The sequence below is a fragment of the Gallinula chloropus genome (assembly GCF_964237585.1).
Source record: "Gallinula chloropus genome assembly, chromosome: 15".
Classification (NCBI taxonomy): Eukaryota; Metazoa; Chordata; class Aves; order Gruiformes; family Rallidae; genus Gallinula; species Gallinula chloropus.
In genome coordinates, this window is record NC_140100.1 from 2,275,491 (window position 1) to 2,299,846 (window position 24,356).

The following is a 24,356-nucleotide window of genomic DNA, read 5'->3' on the forward strand; positions in this document are numbered from 1 at the left end:
TTCTTCATCCATGCAGAAGCAACACTTCAGAGATAAGTGTAAGTCTGCTTTACAGCTAAAATGTTCAGGTGTGTAGGTGAGGAGCTGGAGTTCACTCTCATGCAATGGTAAATACCTTCAATTTATACAGGCTCAAGTGACTACCTGCACACTGTACCACTGAGCATCCAGTGATAAGTTATCTTCTGGAAATTGGAGAGCAGAGTAAATATGAGCAGTGCTTGCAGACACCTTAGGAAAAGCTCGAAAAGTTGTTCTTTCTGATGCAATTTTTGTGTTCTTCCACTTGTGCCTCTTAAAGTACCCTGACCTTCAATAAGATGTCAAACTAGGTGGAAGGGACCCGATCCCTCCCCAGAGAGAGTCCTTGCCTGTGATAAACGTAACTACCCCACAGGAATCACACTAATTACTTATTACTTGCCAAGGCTTGATTAAAACATTGTTAGTTTCAAAGTTATGGTCTTACCTAATCTTTTGACTAGGTTGCATTTCAGTTTGCTAATTTATTGCCAAATTAGACATTTGCTGGAAATGTAACTTTGTATCAGATGCCTCTGCATGTAAAACCCACATTTGACAGAAAAGCTAGCACACAGAAAATAAAAATGAAAAGCAATTCTGACCCTGCAGCCTACATGAGGAACTCTTCTTCTCAGCAAAGCTTTAAAGGAACCAAACACAATACAGCTCATAACAGCAACGCCAGTTATTGTGTCAAAGAAGTAATATCCAGAACAGGAATTCTATCTCTGCTAACCATGCCACAGCTCTAGTCACGAACACACACACTACCAGGACTAGCCAAGGACAGCACTAGTGGGAGCAGGAATTGGATGGGGCAGAGAAGCATCTGGGTAACATCCCAGGGCAGCTAGTGCTCACCATGACATTTACACTTAATCTGAGTCATTCATATCGTAATCCGTCTCTTCATCCTCACTCTGAGTGGCATGCAGCATGCAGCAAGTATAGAGAAAGGAAGGGAAAAGAAGAGATTGCAAGTGAGTCAAAGCTGCAGCAAAGTACAGTCCACTTACACCTGAAGCATCTGGGAATTATATTTATTTACTTTTCTCTAGGAGCCCCACTGATCAGGGAGTACCACAGCAGACAACTTCAAGGAGGAACATTACAGATCTGTGAAAATTTCTTTTTTCAAGTGTCCTACAGTCAGCAGAGAGAAGCCAATAGTGCCCAACAATGTAACATCAGGGACCAAGAGTAAAGAGGAAATTTAAATCAGACTGTAAAGCTGGAACCTCAACTCTGTGTAGTCTTCATCACAGATGGGAAAGGACAGTGCTTGGAGACAGACGTTATGAACACGCTCTGTCATTTATCCCAAGAGTGACAGGTGAATGAAGTGGTATGAAAGAGAAGAATGCTCATGGGAACACAGGTTATCTTTCAGTAGTGCCCTGGCTATCAGTAAAAGCCACTGGAACAACTTAAATTCAATGTCCCAAATGGCATTAACTTCCTTTGCTTGGGTGTATTAGATGGTCACACTGAAGTCAACTACTACCTTACTATGAAAACTGCTTTCCAAAAAAAGAACTCACAGAAACAATCTCTAGGAGGGACTGAAGGTGAAGCTTGGTTAGATGGGCTACCAGAAAATGCTTTATCCTATTCTGAAAGTCCAGTACTATTAATTAAAATTGAAGTGCTTGTCAATAAAAATTACACACTAACACAACCTGCTGTAAAAGTAACAGAAAAACCCTCTTGGGGTTTCTAAAAGCCAGTCCCAGTACACAAATTATTCTGCACATATAACTGGTTACAGGAATTTCAATTGTATGAACTTTATGAAGACACTAATGAACAGATTGCAGATTAGAGGATTAACACTGGCTAAGAGGGAACAATTGATACAACAGCTGTCAAGGTCCAGACAGGATTCCTGAACACAGTCACTAGAAACCTCACAACAAAAAAGAGTTTTTCCCCTCATGCACAAGATACTCAAATAATAAACCCCCTCAACTATTAGAAACAGAATATATTAAAAAAATATTTTTCAAGTATTGCCATTAATTGCTAGCAACAGCTCCATTCTTCCAGGACAAAAGAAGTGAATGTTTACACCACCAAAGGAAATGAACAGTACATCTTATTCATCACCCTGGTCAAGTTATGCTCTGGTCTCTTCTCTGAAACAATGACCAAGAAGCACTTTAATGGAGAGGTGTAAGATTTGGCTTCTCTCAGAGCCACTGAATTTCCAGACTTGTACTCCACTCTTAACTAGTATTATTATTTAAGGGTTAGCAGTTTCATCTGATCTGGATTTTCTTTTTCATTAAGGATGCAATGGAACTCTGCTTCAGCCATGCAGAAGCAACACTTCAGAGAGAAGGTGAGTTAGAGCTCAAATGTTCAGGTGATAGGAGAGAAGCTGGAGTTCAGTCTCATGCAGTTGAGAAGTTCCCTGCAGACATACTACCAGTCCTTCAGAAGATGTTTATTAAGTTCTAGAATTCCACTTTTTATTTCAGGTACGTATCTCAGCTCTAAATTATTACTACACGCCTCTAACATGGCATTTTTCCCTGAAGCATCCTGGCAAAAGCAGACCTTAACTAGGGTTGTGGAAAGAGTGAGCTGTGGTTTGCTGACACCCACTGTTTACCCTTGACTACATTAATCCCTTACAATTCCTTAGGCATTTTACCTCAACAGTGATAAAAGAGAATAAAAAGATCATTTCACTGAGAATACAACATAAAACTTGGAGTATTTACAAAAATGGCTCTGTATGTGTAGCTACAAGCTCTCCAAGTTACAAGGCACAGACAGCAGTGAAGTTTTATCCACTTGAGGCCTCAGTGCCAAAACCCAGCTCAATTCTTAGCACCATTTGGAAAGCTTTTAAGCCAACTACAGAAGCATCCAGTTTGTCTGTGTCACCTGCTCATACAAAGCAACAATACAGTGATAAGAAGTGTTCAGTGTGCATGGAAGCACACACTTCCATACCTCACTGGTCTGCCTTATTGCTATGCAGTTGTGGGTTCACATTCCCCTTGTTTACTCTGACCAACAGCTGAGGAAATTCTAAGATGTGTGCCCATCACAACCTCACAGAATCACAAGGTTGGGAAAGCCCTTTAAGATCAAGTCCAACCATTCCTGTCCTGTGCTAAACCATATCCCTAAGTGCCTGATCTCCTCAAAAAGCTGGCTGCAGAAAGCAAAGAGAAGTAGGTAGAAGCCTGAAATTACTGTTCACAAATCCCTTCACTTTATACCACACTGCACATGAGACTGCTTTTCAGACACAGCCTATTACCACCTCTGTTCTTGACAGTCAGATTTCTTCAGTTGAACTGAAGCAAGAAAAACAACTTTCAGCTGAACCAGTGGCAGAATGAGGAAGCATTCAAATGTAAGACACAAAACAGATTCTCATCTGCGAGCAGCAAAGATCTGCTGTTATTTGGAAAAAGAAGGACAGGTATCAGGAGCAGCAGAGTGCTGCACTTATAGAACCCATTTGGTGTAACAAACACATGCTGACTGTACCATTTACAGTCTCTCACACAGTGGCCAGGGACCCATTAGTAGTCACAAGTGAGGGGTAAAAATGCAATGAAATAGAGGTCCAGAACAGAGGGAAGGCCTAGCCTTAGTGAAGCCCACCCAACTTGACACCATTTCTTCACTCCAATGCCTAGTAACTTACCTTTGCTTTTTCACTGGGTTCACTGGTTGTGCCATAGGGAGTGTTATGCAATTCCTTTGAGACAACACACAGAAATTCAGCCTGATCTTCATTGCCATAGTTATAGGAAGAACCAATACTGACCAGCTGAAAGAGGAAAAAAGAAGGGAAAGTCAACTGCATTTCCACATAAAGCAAATTCCATGAATTCTCACCATTAGCACAAACACCCCAAACTCTTCAGACTCTTGGCTGTGCCTGAAGCATGATTCTCCACTTCAGTGCAAACACATTTTGATGTTGACGAATACACTGACACTCTGAAGATAAGATAAACATAGCTTTTCTTTTCCAAGATTTACTGGATTAATGATTTACAGTTATGATTATACTGTGAAAGAAAAGGCTACAGAGGCAGGCCAGTGGAGAAGTAGCCTGTCCCGTTTCAGTTATTTACTGGAAAGTTTCCCATCCTCCCAAGTTAATTTTTAAAAACTTTGTATGTGGTACTTTAAGGTGGTGTGATTTCACATGGAAATGGCTGCATGCAGGAAGCACTTTAGCCTGAAGGGATACCCACCACTTTACTTACAGCATAAGGGCACTTCTAGTAAAACATACTTCGAGTGGACAAAGACAAAATTTGCATTTGATTGGAAAACAAGACACAGCATGGTGGGACACCAAGATTAACATCTGAGATTCTATGTACTGCTACAAGAAGTTAATTGAGGAAGCGCTACAAGCAGAAGCCATGTGTAATGAAATGTGACAGATTTACAAGCTTCTACAGATCTTGATACCGAATGATAAGTGACACTTTACTGAGAAAGAAGGATATACTCAACATCAGTACTACCTTGTATGCAGCATGTTTATCAAATGGCAGAAATTGCATGTAACTTGTCTTACCTTACACACAGCACGCTTCCCTAACGCTAGGAGCTTTGTCTAGCCTGCCTTTCCAAGCCAGAATCAATTCAGATGTAGCTGGTTCGTTTATTTTAAAGGTTTATTTCAAAAGCATGACAAGATAATGTATGGTGCTATCAAACTGGCACAGATCAAAGTCCTAAATATCAGCCTCTTGCACAGATCCCCTGTATCTAAATGTCATTATCAAAACTGCGTTAAACCTACCTACCAGTCACCTCCTACATGTGATAAGGCAGTCCTATTCCCCAGTCTCTATTACATCACTCAAGTGCCCTGGTTATAGCCCCACAGAAAAGGCCTGATCTGTGTCCAGGGCTACAGCACTTGAAGCACTGTAGTTACCTGTCTAAGAACAAAGTGTGTGCTGCCACTAGCCTAGCGCAGCACTACAGAGAGTGAAAGCCTTGTTACAGCAGGGAAGATGCAGCCAAGACAAAATCTTGGTCCAGAATCAGTACTTGAGGGATAGGATTATTCCCCCAACACAAGTGGAAGGCAGGCCAAGGTTAAAAGCAGCTTCCACATAGCAACCCTCGTTGTACTTTTAAGGAGAGAGGGGAGAGAGATGCTCAGATGTTCCAGCACTGTGGTAAGACAGCCAAGCAAGCACCTCCACAGACAGACAGAGCCAATGTCTACAAAGAGCAGCAGGCAGTGTGTCTGCATAACAAACCAACTTGATGCCAGGCCTAGGTGATGCAGAAGTTTCTGGACCCTGATGGTATTACAGCAGGCAAGGCTCAGCCTGCATTAAACAGCACTGGCAATCAAAATTCAGCCCTCTCAAACTACCTACTTTAACTACACTGCCTTGGCGTGATCACCAGAAACCTTCCCCTCCCTCCTCCTCTCCTCACATCATTCTAGTTCTGCAAAATATATGCATAGTCAGTAACAAACACAGGCTGGTCAAAAATAAATGTGATAAAGACATTTTTTTTTTTCCACCAAAACCATGTAGTGAAGTTACAAAACCTGAAGGTTTTAGAAGCACCAACACATCCTCATTGGAATACAAAGGCACCGTTTACCTTGAGCTGTTAATTGAGCTAATCCTTCCCAATGGATGCTCTGCAGTCTGCAGCATGATGTATTTGTGAAATACAGAATCACAAACCCCATCAAGTGACTAGTTGCTTAGTTGCACAAAACAGACTGAGAACGTCCACTGAGGAGTTGGAAAATCAACCCAGGCTTACTTCATTTGCTGATTCTCTTCCCTATCAACAAAAATACCATGCACAAACGTTCAGAAAAAAGGAGTTAGCTGGCTCTAAGCATCCTGAAGTGGTATAAAGTTTGTCCTATATATATTATAATCACAAACCACATAATACCAATACAGTGACTGCTTCAATTATTAAGTGTAGGACTATATATTATATATATTATATATAAATGTATATTCTGTATTATACATTATACATGAAGGTAGGACTGTTACTGTGTAACAGTATTTTTAGCTTGCCTACAGGCTAGAAAACATTCAGAAAATGGGATACATGCTTAAATAAAGCCATTCACCTTCACTGAAGAGAAATTTGAAGTGCATGATTTGATTTAGTGCAGTCATCTTTTTTCCTTGCAAAATGGCAAGAACTTTCAATCATATAAACTCTGATAACTACCAGAAGGAAAAACACTTGTTTAGTCAGTGACACTCAAAAGAAAGAAATGACCTCTCTGAAAGCAGACACGATACAAGATCCAGACCATTAATCCTGGTTCAACAAGGTTGATGGGTCCTCAGTTGATAGCTACTTACATCCCCACCGGTGCTTCATAATCCAGATATGATGACCTTTTGCAGATAAGTCTTTAGGAGACTTGGCAGACTGACTACTTATTAGCTACCTGGATAGGACTATTGATTTAGCTGACTGCAAAACACCAGGATGACTTTTTGCCATTATTAATCAGCTGGTGCATTTCAAGATAAAGTCACTTTTGCAACATTAAAAACAGGCTCTTCAAAACTCCATCACAGGATTCTCTTGTGAGCAGTTCCAAACACGTTCAGCTCAGAATGTAGGATCTGCATAGTATCACTACCATACTAGAAACTTCATCGTAGCTTTCTGAGATGCATCAGCAGCAATAAGGGTGATGGTAGAAAGAGAAACAATGGAAAATGATCGTAGATCAGAACTGGATTGTATTCCAAAAGTGGGCACTGCTCCCAGTGTTGGTGGCAGCACTTTAAGAAGGATGCTGATAAACTGGAAGAAATTGTCACACTCCCCCCCACCCTCTGCCCTCCTGTTCTCAGCCCCAGCCCCCACCCTCCCAAAACCCCAAACACAACAAATCAGAGTAATCTGAGGTCTGTAAAGCATGCATTACAATGCAATAGCAAAAAAGGACTTCAGATTATCCAGCCTACTGTTTCTCAGACTTCCTGAAAGGACGTTTTTGTCTCGTGGGGCTTAAGCAGTAGAAAGTTTTAGTGACCAGGAATTTAAAGTAAAAAAAAAACATTTTGAAGCTCTGAATTTTACAGATTTGCATGTTTATAAATATACATATTTTTCCTCATTGTTTTTTTCCTTCCATGACTTGTTTCATTACACTTCTTCCTGCTTGGGCATCCCTGTGAGCCCCAACAGCATCATTACCAAGCACAGGAAAATGTCAGTCCTACTTATGGTAGAAAATTCATTAGATTATGATCCGTTCACTGTTTGCATGGAATAGGGGTGCTGACACTAGTAGGCTGTAACTTAAAAAGGCAGGAATGGAAAGCATTATCATTATTATTACTACTATTACTCCTAGTACAACAAAACTACAATTATTTGCATTATAGTGCTTGATGTGCAAATACTGGTCAGGATTTCCCTGGAAAGACAAAGACATAACAGGGAAGTTTCTGTCTCCTAATGTCTGAACTTACTAGTGATAAGTAATAGAAAATATGAGTTTGGCATAAGTAAAATGGGACAGGGACAACCTGCTGCCTGGCTATGGTCAGGCCTGTTTACAAAGAGGAAAGATTTGAGAATTAATTCAGAGGCAATAATGAAGTAGCTTTCTGAATAATTTCCCAAGTCTGTGAGAGGATAACTGTGTCCTTCCAAAAAGACTATTTAAGAAAACCAGACAGTAATAGTGGTGTAACAGAGAACAGGTCAAATGACTCTGCACCGTTAGTCAGCAGCAGCAAAATACATGAATCTCTTTCTGTCTTAAATCAATGACTATATGCCCCAAAATATCTCTATGAACTGCCATAATGGTTGGTGCATCACTTTTAGCATCCTTATTTTTGAAGTGAACAAATTTCATGCCTAACTGAACTGAGAGAGATCTCAAAGCCAGCCACACTTCAGTAACATGCCTGCAGAGATGCGCTGTGCGGGTTTTGCAGTATCGATTCAGACTCCATACAGGAAATTTACAGGACAGATTAGCAATAGTATTATTACCTTCACACACAACCACTCCAATTTACAAAAACAGCATCCATGTCTGTTGGTGCTTCCTAGTGACTAGCTCATCTACTTCATGACTACCATCTCCTTCTGTGATGATCTGATTCTCAAAACTAAGTTTCCTAACAATTATTCTTAAATTATATTTTAAATATTCTTACACTTTGAGTATTACAGCTTCCATTTCAGATGTGGTGAACTCCTCCTGCACTAGAAAGCTTGTCCTTTTTATTTTTTGATTATGCTAACTGCTAAACTCCTCCCACCAATCTTTTTTAGAGAATTAAATGGTACGAATGTAAGAACGTTCTCCACACCTTTTAGAGTCCTAACACATTGATTCTACTGCCTTCTCCAAGGGTTTGCAAAAGGCCATGAAGATGCACACACATTAAACACAGCACTGATCACTGACATCAGGACCTCCAGCATATTTATTTCAGGGCTCTTCATACAATTGCCAGAATTCAAATCTAGGAGGAGGGAAAAATTTATTCCCTTCCAGATTTATCTATTTTGTACCTGCCTTCATTTCCTCACTGCCTTCCCTCACCACTTCCTATGCTGAATGTTACTTTTAGCTATCTAGGACATGAACACATGAATAACATCATGCTGCCTGTACCCTACACATCCTTAACAACAGGCCACGCTTCCTACTCAGTTCCAGAAAGTCTGCAAACCCAGCGCATTAATGCCACATTCCAAATGGTACCTATGCAACTGCAAGAAACACAGTGTGGGATATTGAAAGCAGATTCTGGAGTACAGCTAGGCAACAGTCTATGTTTAAAATCTAGAACTGCATAGCTAAGTGTCCATGTAAAGTCCCAGGGATGGTGCTGCTCAGAGCAAGTCACTTTACTGCCACGTTATCTTCATGATGTTTTATACTGATCCTTTAGAGTGAACAGCCATATATATATATATAAAGGAAAAGAACAAGTGCCCCAAGCATTTTATTGATGAAAAACACTAAGGAACATCAGGTTCCCAAATCAATTCATGTGAGACACTTCAAAATTGAGCAGAGCTATGGGAAGATCTGGAAGCTGCCTCCAATGGTACTGGTTAGTAAAAAATCCTTCCCAAACACTTGAACGCTGGGAAGTATCACAGCAATTTGAAAAGCAGTGACCCGAAGGCAAGGGGAGCAGGAAGGATGAGACAGCTTAAAAAGCCAGTGAGTGAAGGTATGATTCTTCAGTTGGGTTTAAAGAAAATAATCATCTCAAAGGGAACAGCCCCCTCTTCCCTCAAAAAACCCCAAACCCTCAAAACCCACCACTCATTATGTTCTTTCCACTTGAGAGAAGATTTAAAACTGCTGGTTTTGTTCTCTCCTCACTCCTCCATATTTTATTTCTGAAAAAAGAATCCAGTGTTCGTTGCTCCAGTTTGAATCTATTTTTTTCCACCTAAAGCCCCAGTTAAGTTCTGAGTTACCAGAAATAAAGGGTTTGAACTCAGAACTTAACTGGCTATTTGGCAGATGAAATACACTCAAACTGGAACAATGATTAACACAGAAATATCCTTTCTGAACCCAGTGAACTCAAAGCTTTATTTACAGGGCTCCTAATGTTCAAATTGCACTGTTTTTACTTAACAGGTATTGATCAAAGGCTGTTAACTTTGGAGGAAGTGTTAAGGAAAAGTAGTTAACTACAGAGAAGGTAAGAACTCTGCTTATGAAAGACCTTTATCTAAGTAACTGGTGTGGGGGGCTGTTATTTATTTGGTCTTTTATTATTTTTTACAATATGAACATTCATAATGTATAATGAAATACTGTGAATATAAATAAAAGCCAGTCACAAATACACACAAATTACTATGTGCTGTACATCCAGGAATAAAGTGGAATGATTTGAAAGCAGCAGAAACGCAAGGAGGCCAAGCATATCAGTGTGAGGGCAAAAAGAATGGTGTGACACACCTCACTGCAGCATTTCTGGAAGCATCTCTCTTCCCCTTTCACTTCCCGTGACACTATCAGCAGATACTCTGACTGCTGGGCCCGGCCACAGCTGTACTGGGAACCTATACTGACAAGCTGAAATAACCAATCAAAGCAAAACACAAAAAGAAACCTTTGTAAAGCTGAAGCACATACCATTATCCAAATCGTACAAATAACAGAGGAGCTCAAACGTTCAGGTAACATTTACTTGCCACTAGAACAGTTGCTGTCAAGCTACAACTTTCATTTCAACATAAAATTTATGGAGGCAGTTGCAAAGCCCTTTGTAACTTAGTTAGGAGTTACTGATAGTGAGTCAGGACTCCCCATATCGTTGTGGGGAGTTTGATATCACAAACTACTCTGAAAAACATAAACCAAAGTTTGGTGCATTATGAAAGTGAGCATTATTGTCCTGTCATACTTGCCAAGTGCAGAAGGTAACGTGGATATAAGACTGGAAGGTGTTATGCAAAGCAATATATCAAGCCTGGGTATGAAAGAGCTTCGTCTTGTTCTGTACACTGATAAGCAAAATATGGCTAAGGAAACATATGAAGTCAACCAGAAGCAAAAAAGTTGAGTGCTCTAAATTGGTTTTAGAAGATGTAATTTACAGAAGATCCAAGATAATAACTGGAGGGGAGAAAATTGTCTGTCTTGTTCCCATAAAAATCAGTACCAAGAACTCTGTTCACACGTGCCAAACATCTAATAAATCAGAAGTTCAGAACAGCCTCAGCTACATTTCCCAACTTGTTATTACAAAAAATATTTGATGTTAGTAACACATGGCAATTCCTAGACTGTTTGAATTAAACCACAGCCAGTCAGTGCACTTCAGCAAGATTAGAGCTTTAAATTAAGTGTGAAGAGCTAGACAACAACCACCTATTCTGAGTAAACTAGAGAGTACTTCTGATGAGATGTCTCACGAGCAGTAAATTAATTTTATCCTGCTATTGTTACATGAATAATTTTGAAGGCAGCAGCTAAATACTGTCCTCATACAGGGAGCATATTTAAACCAGCATTATGGTGGCAGACTCAGGTTACATTAATCATTAAAACGTACATGACTGACACACCACTGCTGTCTAAAGCCTCTGTATGTAGTAATTTTGTAGAGCCCAAAGCTTCTCATTATGCAGGTATTTGCCAAAATACTGTTTTTTTTCTGACTGCCTGAAGAAGTAACAATTGAAGCTAAAAATCATCTACAAAATAACCCACTGGAATCACAAAAGTGGGGCAAGCACGACTATTGGCAGTAGTTTTTGGTCGGTGACTGCAGTATTCTAGCAGTGCTTTCACTCCCATTCTTTGAGAAAAGCCCATCAATACATCCAAGCAAGTGCACCAGAAGTTTAACACCTTCCACTCCTATTTAATCACCACATCCAATTGTATTTTGCAATAAAAATTTTAAATGTTCAGAGCAAAGAAATATTTTATTATCAAAACCAGCCACTTAAACACATTATATGGGGCCCTGAGCACAAGGACTCTCAATCCACAGGCATACTGCTCCTCTGAAAACGCTCAGGATTTCTATGCCACCAAGGATAATGTGGACTGAGCATGGCAGGTGCCACCCTGAAGATGGCTGCTGAGCAACACTGGTTTAGAAAAGATAAAAAAATTACAAAAATGCCACAGTGTTCTCAAATCTTAACAGTTAGACTGTTTTGGTTATTCAGACTGTATATAGATACATGTTTCAAGTGAATGATGTCTGCTAAAATCAGGTCTGCAATACAACCAAAGGAGAGAATGGCCTAGTCTGGGGTAATGAGGAGCTGAGTATTATGAGACCACACAGCTGTTGTGTTTATCTACTTCAAACTATGTGTCCAAGAGAGCAACATGGGGGAGGGAAGAAGTAGGGACAAAGCTGGATGAAACAAGGACTTCAGGGTCAAGAAAACCACTGGATTCTTCCAGTTCTAAGAATCTAAATTCTAAAAGAAATTATAAAAGTTCTTTCAGCAGTTCAATTGTCAAAGCAGCATTACTCCCAAATACAATAACCCCGAAGAACACAAGGCTTTAGGACAGATAAAAGCCATAGTATCATTCAATCTGTTAAAAAGTAAAGAGTCTCTATTTGTAATAAAAGCTAATCTCTCATGGGAAGGAATAAAAAAAATAATTGTCAATGCACTGGTCAAAAAACAGTCACATGCATTAAGCAAGAGCTTTTTTCAGGGTCTTAAACAACATTCAGCTTCTGGCATGCCAAACAGACCTTGTAATACTCGAGCCAGAGAAGCTTAAGAAGCTTTCTCTGGGGTGGTTTATTTTACTTGCTCATGACTGTCTCCATGACACCAGCACCTTGAACATTCCACCCAACACAAACAAAACGTTCTCCTTTACCTTTGTGTGCTGTACTTTTAGCTCTGGTGTGTTAGAGTGAGACTGCACAGGCCAAGAGGCTTGTGCTTATGTCAGTCTGTCCTACAGCTGGCACCAGGCACTGATGCTGGTGGCTGAGCACTTGTGTCTCACTCCAGAGTTAAGAGATTCACTGCTCCAATGCAGTTTAAACACTCTGGCAGGTTAGGAATGTGAAAGACGAAGAGGACACGTAGTTAATTTCTTAGTCACAAAGATTAGCAAAGGTAACAGAAAGATCTTCCAATTTTGCAATGTATTCCTGAGTGTACACACAAAGTTAATTTTATGCAGTGCAAAGAATGAAACTATTCATGTGCTCACACCTATCCAGCTTCACATCCACACTGGTTTAGTTCACTCTCCTGTGTCTATCAGGCCTTTAACCAAAAACCATTATTTGGACCTGACAAACAGTTATCTCCCAAGCTCACCTCTCTTACCCATAGCTCTTTATATCTGACCTACTATTTGTATGAACTTGCACTAGTTAATTTTGGTTTATTCACCCTTCAAATGCTCCTGTGTAGACACCAATGAATTACATTTCAAACATGTTGTCAATACAAAGTCAGCAAAATTTACCTCCTGGAAAGCTACAGGTTTCTCATAAATAAGAATACCAATATCAAATTTTAACTTCAGTGTGTATCTTTATCCAATTTCTGAAAAGGATGCACAGAATTGACTTTGTACTCCTCTTCCACACAAGTGAATTTTTAGAAGACTTTATAACTATATCCCATATGGGGTTTTACCTGTTCAAATTTCCAGCCATCAGACATTGTGGAAACCATTTGAGTGAGTTCCTCTTCCTGGCACTGCAGCACCCGGTACACGTGTTTGACTGGCACCTTCGGAAAGCAACAGGAGATGCTCAATCCACCATGGAATTCTCTATGTTCATGACTTATCTAAAGTTGCCCTTATTCTTTAGAAATAAGCCACACCACCTTGAACATCCTGCTTTTTCTTTTTGTTTTACATCTGTTCACAGTCACTGTGCAGCCTCCACGTTTCATACATGCTTAAGGGACTAGAAGTGCTACTTCACAGTTATAACAAAATAATCATAAGTCTTACCTATCATCCCATGTGGTACCAAACCACAGCATGCAAAATGAAGGTTGGGGTTCTGCAGCCTACCTAACTTTAAGGAATATCTGGCCATATTTTAAAATGTCTATATTTCCCTGTCAAAGTTTCCCACCCAGAGCAATGAGTAACTAGGGGCTCATTTCAGCTCAAACCCTTTAGAAAAGGCTATCAGATCAACTCTGCTATATCCCACACAACCTGTCTTTAAGAGAAATTTGGTGACATGATTTTGTACTATCTCCATGAAGACTCACTTATCAGGGAAGGCCAGGGTAGCAGAGGTAAAGAACAAACATGGATACTTTCTTAACAGTTTCTCTAGCACACAGACTCTCATGAAAAAATATCCATGAGCTGCTGTGAGAAGAGGCAGAGTTCTCAACTACAGAGTGCTACAAATAAAGAAACTTAACTTTGCTACAAATGTGTATGACAGGAGCTAAGCAGCACCTGTATGTATGTTGTATAAACTCACAGCAGTTATACCACAGTTAGGCAATCTCATCATATCCAGAGCTTTTAAGTGTACATGAGAAAAATATATTCTACAAAAGCTGTTTTCTAAAATCAGTATTTCCAGAAAGGATATTATGACCAACTCTATTACAGGACATTTTGGAACAATTCTTTAGAATGTTTTCAGGTTTTGAACAAGAACTGGAACCATATGCCTGTGGCCCTTGTAAAGGGACTGGCAGGTACTGGTGGGTTAAGAATATTAATCTTTGTGTACTGACAGTTCAAGCTCAGGCAGTGGTGGAGGCAGCCATCCACAATCTTTCTGGATACTGTTAAAGGAAAGTTAATGGAAACCACCCACCATTTCCCATGGAACAAATAATGAAAAACAGCCTAGAAAACAGCCTCACCTGTGAGATTTTGCTGTCTCTTTCTCTTATTTTGTCCTTTACCAGTTTTATTAGTGATGTGATATTGTAGAATTCAGCTTCTTCCAGTACACCTAGTATGAGAACATTATTTGCAGTAACCAAAGATTCCAGGACAAAAGTTCCTGACATTATCTTCTCTACAGCTACAGAAAATTCTGTATTTTGCCCTAAGAAAAGTTCATTTACCAACACAACAATTCTGGCTTCTCTGAGGCACAGGTAGTTCAAACTTCAGCTCATTCTGAAAAACTGTTCTAAAAAAAATCCACAAGACAACTGATGCCATTTCACATGTAGAATGAGAGCCACAAACCAAGCAGCACAAATGCCATTCCCCAGCAGACCAATGGACCACCACAGCTCAGGCTGGAATACGACAGAGAAATTCAAGCTCTTCAGCTGACAGCAGAATTTCACTCTTATGTCACTTTACATTTTCTACAGCTTGCTTCACAGCCAGCATTCTTTTACTTGAAGTGGACTAAATCCAAATATTTCACTCAGTCGTACAGGAAAGGTAGAAGTTTATGCAGTAAAAGGCATCTCCCCTCACATCTGGATGTTTATGTTCTATTTCTAAATGGGGACAAATGGTGTGAAATCAGGAATACTCCTCAAAACACTCAAATGACACCATATATGAAAACTGTACTGAAACAACCACCTTTGCTTGAAATCAGATTGAAACACTAGATTGATTAAGATTTACTAGGTACTTGTAAATTACTTCTGGTGACTCAAAACAGTGAAAATAATAAACAAGTGACATGAAGCAAAAGTTTTAGTAACATCTTACCTTCCTCAGCGAGGTCCTTGTTAATAACCAGTTTCCCATGTCTGAGATAGTTCAGCACTGGCCCAAAGTAGGTCGGGTCTCTGTCTATTAAATAGGCACCTGTTTCATCCTAGATTAGAAAAAAAACAAAACACAAACCAAAAAACAAAACAGAACACCACAAAAAAAAAAAACCCACACCACAAAAAAATCCCAAACACACACATACAAACAAAGCAAAAAAAAACCCCATTATGATTTGAACATCCAAGCAGGAATTGTAAGCTAATACTCAGTTTGGCATCTGAGTAGCAAGCAGGGATTCAGACAGAGCCACATTTCTACATTCATTGAAGACATTAAAAGGAAATTATCAATGTAGTAGGAATCCTATCAGACTGATCACTTGATTAGGTATCTGATTTCTCCTACCTGATCAATACTCCCCAACCCCTTATGAATAGATTATCAACCCCGTTAGCATGAAAAATCTAAGCAGAAAGTGAGAACACTGAAAATTATGGTTAAAAAAAAATACTTAGAACCAGGAAACTGTAATTTTCCTTAGAAACCTGCAAAATCAGAACAAAGGCTACGTTCCAGTGAGAGGTTTTTTTGTTTGGTTTGGTTATTTTTGTGTTTGGTTTTTTTTAAAGGCAAACAAATCTACCTCCTCTTCACTTTTTTTCTAAAAACTTCTGATTTTGTTTTAGCTCAAATGTACAACTACTCAGAGGGTACTGACAACAGCTGTATAGCAAGCAAGGGCTGTATGTACATCTTCTAAAAAAAATCAAGGATACTGAAGATGCAGTTCCCCCCTACCTCACAGAGAGCAAGAAGGGACAGATCAAACTACCCAATGCTGGGTGTACTGACTGGAGCAGCACGTTTTGTGGAATGCAAAGCAGAGGTCAAGAAATTCGCCTGCACAGCTGATATTCTTGACAAAGAGGGATCAAAAGAGAAAAGCTGCTATTTCCTATCTCATCTGGAGTCTATGTGTGAACACCTGCAATCAATGCAGTGCTGTCATATACCACGCTGGCCAGAAGTAGAAGGAAGACTGGTAAGACTGTTGTCTAATAGATCCCTGATCCTTTCTACAATCAAGTGGATCACTGACAGTATAACTGCTTTAGTACCTGAAGATTTGGTGCAATATACATCCTGCAGATACAAACTGGAGAGATGTGGCAGCACCCCAAATACTTTTAAAATTTATTTCTAATATGCCAATAGTTTATAGGAGGTAATAAAAAAGCATCACCCCCACCAATCCCAGCTAAATCTGAATCATTGTTCCCAAAACCAACATGTGACCATTATACTCATGTTTCACATGAAAATAAAAATATCTTCTGCCCCAGTCCTTTGCATCTGGATATTAAACCTGCTGTGCAAAGGTTTGATTGCTGAACCATTGTACCTCAAAACTCTGTACTCAGCAGTATCTGCAGTTCCCTAAATGTTTCAGTGCAGAGAAAAGGTGGTTGCATATTCAGGCACACGGCTTTAGTTTCCAAATAATTGTGCTTGTCTCACCAGAGCTGGTGGAACGCAGGAAGACCACAGCCTGCACTAGAAAACCCAAGCATCTTTCTATAATTACAAGCTAGATGCTTTCTGTGCTTAGACACACTGTCATTTTAGAAGTGAAGGGGTGTTGCAGTTGACATAAAATCAGCTGTTCAAGAAAATGCTAGTATGTTAGAACGTGCTGTCAGTTAGCCTTCACTCAGCACACAGCACCCGATGAAGGCTGACCACAACTTCTTCTGGCCTAAACTCATCCTCTTGCAGAAGCAAGACTATGTGCCAAACCCTGCACACAGAGAGGTGCATAACATGGTATATTCTTAATGCTGCACGTTTAAATATGTATTGTACTACCAAAACACTTCAAGAATGAACTACAGATACAACCCCAAGAAATTCAATTAGCTGACAACTGCATGAATTATAAGCTGAAAAGTATTATTTAATACAGGAACACAGTGGAGCTGGAAGGGAGGATCTAAAACTGCTAAAAAGAAACACTTGAAAAGCAAGCAGCCTGTGGGCATCAGCTGAACTGAACTGAGAAACATATGGGCTCACAAAACTGGAAGCCCTCCCAGTTAATGGAAAAAACTCTCTAGAAAGAAGCTTCTTCAGTAAGATTATTGTATTCTTCTACACAGCAGTTTTCTCACATCACTTTCCAAAGCAGTATTGGCCACCAGCTCTACACCATTACATAGGTGTGTCACAGAAGCAAAACACCCAAAAGCTCTGAATGGAAAGCCAAGTAAGGATGGTTATTTCACTCCTTACACAAAAGGCTGCAAACAATTGTATATTTTAATTTTTTTTTTTTATTAAGGACTACAGCATGTGAAATTACTCTTCCCTGAGTAGATTCCTACACCCTGAACAAGCCCCAGACAAAAATACAATGGAAACAAGCTATGTCTGACCTCCTCTTTCAACTTGCACCTACGGAGAGGTCACCAGCAACCTGCACTACCTGAACTCACTGCCCCAGCGTGCCCAGCACAGCTTATCATCAGCACCCCAACCAAGCACGTTTTACACATGCTGACAGCATCTGCTCTGTGAAACAGAAGACAGAATTGCTTTTGTCTTCTACCTATTTTTAACCTTTTTCCTCTTCATCTTTTTTTCCCCCTCCCATTCTACCATTCCTCATCTCACTTTTCCTGAAACACTCATTCCTCGCCCAACCCCTACCCAGTTTTCTCACTGAAGAGACTCTAAAATGCTTAATCTTTGATAAATACAAATACCATACTGAACATATGTACAATATACCACATACAAGTGAAATGCCATCTCACTAAGTGCCACAGTTTACTCTATGAAGCCTTTCAGGCAAAAATGTGACTTCAGAAAATAAGGAAAAAACAAAACCACACCAAAAAAAAAAAAAAAAAGGAAGAAAAAAAAGAAAAACCCAAACAAACCCCAAAGTCTTGCAGCTTATGGTGTAATTGTGTTGGGGTGTTTCTGTTGTTGGGTTTTGTTCTGTTTCCCTTTTTACATTAGTAAATATCAATAGTTAAAGTTTTAGGACGTTGGCTGGATTCGAGCAGTGAGCAATCCAGATTCTGTCAACAGGAACCACTTTACTATGCAAAATCCATGCAAAATTACAGACAGACTGCAGAATTCAGAGCAGCTGGCCACTTGCTCACCCAGATTAAGGTGTGGAAAATGTGCACTAATAACCATTCTCCCAAAGAGGAAAACATGTGTCTTGGACTTGGCCCTTACAACTCCAGTACACTACAGAGCAGTGCCAGGGGGTCAAGACCCAGAGCTGAACCATTCCATAAAGGCTGCTGTAGCACTATGCAGAGGAGGCACAGGCAAGAGGCACAAAACTGGCTTCTCAGGTGTCTTCCTATACAAAATGCTTTCTCACTCCTCCTTCAGAGCGAGCTGCCTGATTATCCTTCAACATACACTAAGCACTTCGTGTTGAAATCACTAAGAGAAGCCGATTACACAAGACCTTTAAGGATATTTATATAAACATAAATCCAATAGAAGCTGACAGAGTAACGTAGTCACCTGCTCAACCTAAAACTCTCAAAACATGGTCATAAGTCTTTCCACACTTTGAGAATAGTGTTGGGACTGGCTGCATGGGCATGAAAACACACTGTATTCTCATGGGACATTTTCCAAAAGAAACTTTCTTGGTTTAAGATAAGAATAACAGATTGCACCTCAAATGTGATCTATCAGCTTAAGGTGCAGCTGTAGTCTGCAGAGATGTGACTGAACCAGCTTTAAGCTTGCTAGCTTGAATATTAATAGATCATGTTGTCTCAGCTATGCTACTTCCTCTGCTAACTAGTTGATTAGGTTTATAGAAGCTTTGAGCAAGTCTGAGTCTTCACTGACACTGGTGTGGGTATTCTGAAGCCGTTCCCTGAGCTTCAGCTGACTACCACAAATGCCAGACAAACCTACATTCTAGTGAGGTCTGTTTTCTCTCTTGCAATGTATTTTATACAAACAGGTGTTAATTTTAACCAGAACAGCAGCTGGAACTCAACTGTCCTCTCTATTCAGTGTGATCACATCACCCCACATGCCCAGCCCACAGGTGCTCCTTACAAATGTTCCACCAATTGCAAGACACTCAGAGCAAACACTCGCTTTGTGCATCCAGCACAAAGGTGCTAATTCCCCACAGGGACCCCTGTGTATTTACCCAGTTCTGGGTTTGTGTTACATTCTTCTCTCTAGCAAGAGTTTTTCTGTCCTTGTCTGTAGGTCCTAGACCTTTTCTACACCTGCTCCTTTTCACGAGGACACCATTTAAAGACAACACTGCTGAGGTACAGTGAAGGCTGCATTTGTTTATTACCCTTCTCCCACACCCATGTTTAGTCCATGTTACAAATACCATGGAATTTTATGGGAAACCTAAAAACTTGCTCTTAACTTTTCAATCACCTGATTCAGCACACCAATGAAAGTCAACACTTCTTAAGAATTAACCCTCAAGCATATCTACAGCCCACAATTCGTGGTCACAGGAGACTCACGTATTTTTGAAGTATTTTAAAGATATTGCCCAGAACATTCAAATGATAAAATATTCCAGTCTCAAACATTTCCACTTCAATCTTTATAGAGACCGAGGCTCAAAAGAATCATAGTGAATACTTAGCTTGATCTTCATTTAAAACACACAAGACTCAATTTATTTACAGTGAAATTTAATCTTCAGAACGCAGTGCTGAAGCCCAACCATTCTCTGCAAGCTATTCCACTAACTGCTCACTATTGCTGCTAAAGACATGTACTTTTTAGCCCAGACATATTTATAGTTTCACACTTCACCAGCTGGATCTCACAATACCTTTGCTAGACCGAACAGGCTTCACTGTCAGATTTCTGTACATGTCATGCCTTAAACTCCTTGCCAAAACACAGGTTTTGCTCTTTAAACCTTCTGCCAAATGGCATTTCATCTGGTGACTACCCTTCAAGTTCCCCAACTTCTGAAGTAACCTTGAACTGTGGATACTAGAATCAGGTACAGGATTCCAGAACTCAAAAGTAGGACCAAATACACACATCTCTCCACTCCCACTTAATATTCTCCCCCAAAATTTAATTAATATGCTAGCTGACAGGTCAAAATTGTATTTCCAGTTAATTAGCTTCACTGAGGTTAGAACTAGTCTGAAGACTTCTCCTCAAATACTTTTCCAGAACGGACACACTCAGAATCCACACTGCCAAGCTCTTGGCTCCCAGCCCTGTGCTCTACCTTGGGTATCTAAAAACCTGACATCACACAGACTGAGCAAGCAGAAGTTCTGCTAAAGGCAGCTTTATGCTCAGAAATACAATAATATTTGGCACTAAATCTGGATTTAGAAATAATCATCTCCCCTTCTCTCTCTGCTTTATAAATCTTGAGCTGGAACACATTTTTCTCAAACTATGTGACCTAAAAACTCTGAGCATCAGCAGACTGCCAGTGCGAATCAAAACTGCACTCATAACACAACCCACCTAACTGGTCAGAAATCTCATGGACAAATAGGACAAATAAACTTTCTCTCAGCTGTATCTTAGAATAATGACTACAACCAGATACTTTTGAGTGCTCCCAGGAAGATTTTGAATTTTCTAAATCATTCAGTGGTTGCTGCTTTCTCCCTTCCATAACAGATCCTACCTCAGGTTGATTATGCTTCACTTTAGAAAGGCATTAAAAATCAAGCACAAGTACTCTTGCCAAAAACCTTATTAAGAAAGGCTGGTAATCTTGCTTAGGGGAAAGTTTAAAGAATGGTAAGAGAGTTTATTAAAGAAAAACTGGTATCCAAATAAAATAGGAAGGTGCTGAAATCAGGAAATACCTGGCAGTAAAACTCACAATGTAAGTGTTAAATAAGTTAAACAAGAATGACAAAGCGAGCAAGACTCTGCTTGTCTGTTTCTACAGTCATGTCTAAAGCAAGATTTAAATATTCTGGAAAACAAATCTTATGGTGAACAGTAGGCATCACCACCACCACTCATTTATTTACTGAAATGAAGCACAAAGATGCACCTCACATTGTGAAACAGGCTAAATGCAGAGGATCATCATCTCTATCTCATTCCATTCTACAGTTTTGCCACAGGGTGTGTGTCAGGGTTAGTATTTCTTATGTTGCAACTGGGAACAACCTGATACCAAGAGACAGGCTCCACAGCCTTGGTTAGCACTAGTGCCTGGAGAAAATCTGAAGGTAAACATGCTACTTTTCTTGAAGCCCTCCAAATCTTTTTACTAGTACAAGCTATTTTTTATTCTCATTTCTAACAAACTCAGCCAGTTAACCTCTTTCAGAACTTCTTAATGCATCAACACAGTGAATTTTGAAGTGCCTCACTTGTTCATTTTAGGCAGAAACAGCCCAAGTACTAACATTTTGTTTGCTTATAAGTCTATTCTCGTCTGAGAGAAACATCTCTTATGGCTTCATTTGCTACAGATTCTGACGTGGTGATCTTGCAAAGCAAGAAAGAATGGAAACTAAACTTTTTTTCTTCAAAGACGTGTATTGACTGGTGTAGAATCTCATTTCATTATTGGCTCTTCTGCTTGGTCTTGCCTCTAGATCTGCAATCTGCCCCCATTCCTTTTATCAGCTGGAACCACATTAGAGCTTTTCCACAAGCTGTTTTAACCCACTGATGTTATAAAAAAATACACCTCCTCCTTCATTTTTGCTGAGTTACATATTTATCAGATGGTGCATGATCAGAGAAATATGAAATGTGCCTATGAACTACAAAATACACCTTGTATTATGAGCACAATTCAGTATCAACATATTGTAAATCCATCTAAAACTTCCCAAAGTTAGTTGCTCAAGTGCATCCCAGACAAACTCTTTATGCAGAAACATGATACACCTCGTTAAGGCTAGGGTTGTCATAATTCTTTCAAGCAGAGGGCTGTGGCTATCAGCTTTGACAGTCTCACCTGCTGGCTCATTGCTCAGGATTCTCTCTGTCCTGCCTCCCCCACACCCTCATCTGGAGGCAGGGACAAGTCTGGGATGGAGATAGCAGGCATCAGCCTACACACCAGCTCTGATACACATTCTCTAACTCTAAAGGTTAAAAGGACGTGTTTAAAGCCCATGTGGTTTTTAGGAAGAAAACACAGTGAAATCAAACCCAGGGAATTACAGGTCAAAGACCAGCTCTAATGCCCAATGCTGATTTGCACCTGGTAAAGATAACTACACCAGCTGCAATCTACTCACAGTGACACCACAATGCATTTTGTTTGCATCGTGCTACAGTGGTTTCCATCAGACTTCTACACTGAATGAATAACACCTAAACAGCTCAGTGTACAGGCACGATCCTTGTAAGCAAAGGACATCTCTCTGCAGCCGTGACTGCACCTCGCCTCAAGCTGCTGCATCCAGAAACCTGAGAAAAATTCCCATCTCTCTCCATTCCCTGTCAGACAGCTACAGAACCTTCACATAAATTTACAATTTGCTTCTACAACCCAGATGTGTAGGCAGAGTTAAAAAAGATTTAAATGTCTCATTTCTGCAAGAGGGCAACACCCCACTGACCAGGCTGGGAAAGAGAGGGGACTGATTTCAGCAAGTGGTGAGGAAAGGCAGCCAAATGCCTTCACTAGAACTACGGTGTTTCTTCTAAAAATGCACCTTATTTGTCCCTCTGATGATAATGAGATAGCAAATAAGCCCCTTTTTGCAGTGGAACAACTGAAACAGGCATCTTAATTATTAAGTGTGCCTTATCTTTTATTTACGAAGTCTCAGAAGAAGGTTTTCCTGCTCCCTCCCAAGTAAAGGCCGTGGCTCCTACATTTTAAAATTCATTCTTATAGGTCTGTTTGAGCTAATCCCCTCAGAAAAACCCCAAACTGACCAAACCAAAGAGAAGACAACAAAACCCAAGCGCCTCACCACCACGCTTTTGAGGCATTTTAACTCCAGAACACTGTTCAGGTTCTGTTCCCTATCTCCTGTAGCGTTTAAACACCCTTTCTGGAAGTTATGCATAAGAAAATGAAGAAATTCACCACTAATCTCACTGGAAAATAAATCAAAAACGTATCTATCAACACCAGCTCTTTATTTTCAACCTGTGGGCTACATACGCGAGGGTGATAAGCCATTCCCTTTTCTCCCTCAGCGTGCTGAATTTCAAGTCCATTTTTCCCCTTTATGCTCCCAAATGTCTTTCAGAGTCAGCTCTACTCACTAACTCTCGACATCCACTGCTACACGCGACTCTGTACACGGAATCTTCACCGGTAACTTCTCCTCCCCTACGGAAAACGAGGCAGAACGAGCAGCCGAACACTGTCACCCACCCTCTGCAGCCCGTGCACCGCTTCCCTCGGAGGGTGAGTGAGAGGGGTTATCGCCAGTAGTTCCCTCTGGATCGTGAGATCGAAGGCGCGCGTGATGACAGTGCAGAAACACCCCGCCAGCGGAGGCAGACACTCCACTAAACCGCTAAAGCCGAGCCCGGGCTGAGGCCGCAAACGCTTCTCCGAGGGCGCCGAGCCCCTGCGCTCGCTGCCGTGCTTGCGGGCAGCCGTGTGGCTCGCAGCCGGGCGCCCGGCACGGCACCGGCCCGGCCTCCCCCTCACCGAGTGCGGACCGCGGCCTCGCTCGGCGGCGCGACCCTTGAGGAGCCCCCACAGCGGCGGCGGGGCCCGGCGCGGCCCCTCCCGCGGCGCCGAGCCCCGCGCTCCCCTCAGGGCGGGCAGGGAGGCCGGCAGCCCGCCCCGCGGGAAGGCGACGCGGCACAGCGAGCCCCCGGCGGCGCCGGCTCCCACGCGGGACCGAGGCGCCGGCCGCGACGCTTCCCCACCCCCCCACCCTCCACCCCCATCGCCGGGGGGCGGAACAGGACGGCGGGGCCCCGCGCTCACCTTGTCCGAGTCCAGGTCGGGGTCGGCCTGGCAAAGGCGGAAGAGGAAGGACTTGGGGTCCCTGCAGAGCGTCTGCCGAGTGGTCAGGAAGCAGGTGCCCCCCACGTTCAGCCGGACCCACTTGCCGGGCACCGCGCCGGGCGGCGGCGCCGAGCTGCACCGGCGGCAGGGCCCGCCCGCGCCTCCCAGGCCGAGGCCGCCGGCCGGGGGAACCGGGAAATCGCAGTGGTTCTCCGCCGCCAT

The 24,356-nt window shown here is 41.3% G+C and overlaps 1 protein-coding gene across 1 annotated transcript in view; it reads right to left on the minus strand.

Moving 5' to 3' along the window:
- KCTD5 (potassium channel tetramerization domain containing 5) overlaps window positions 1–24,356 on the minus strand; it is a gene marked incomplete at its 5' end in the record, with an annotated part of 28,556 nt that extends 4,200 nt beyond the window's left edge. The window contains 5 exons of the mRNA XM_084270838.1: window positions 3,692–3,817; window positions 13,156–13,251; window positions 14,365–14,456; window positions 15,182–15,290; window positions 24,114–24,356. Of these exons, the coding sequence (XP_084126964.1) occupies window positions 3,692–3,817; window positions 13,156–13,251; window positions 14,365–14,456; window positions 15,182–15,290; window positions 24,114–24,356 (666 nt within the window). The remainder of the gene's footprint in view (window positions 1–3,691; window positions 3,818–13,155; window positions 13,252–14,364; window positions 14,457–15,181; window positions 15,291–24,113) is intronic.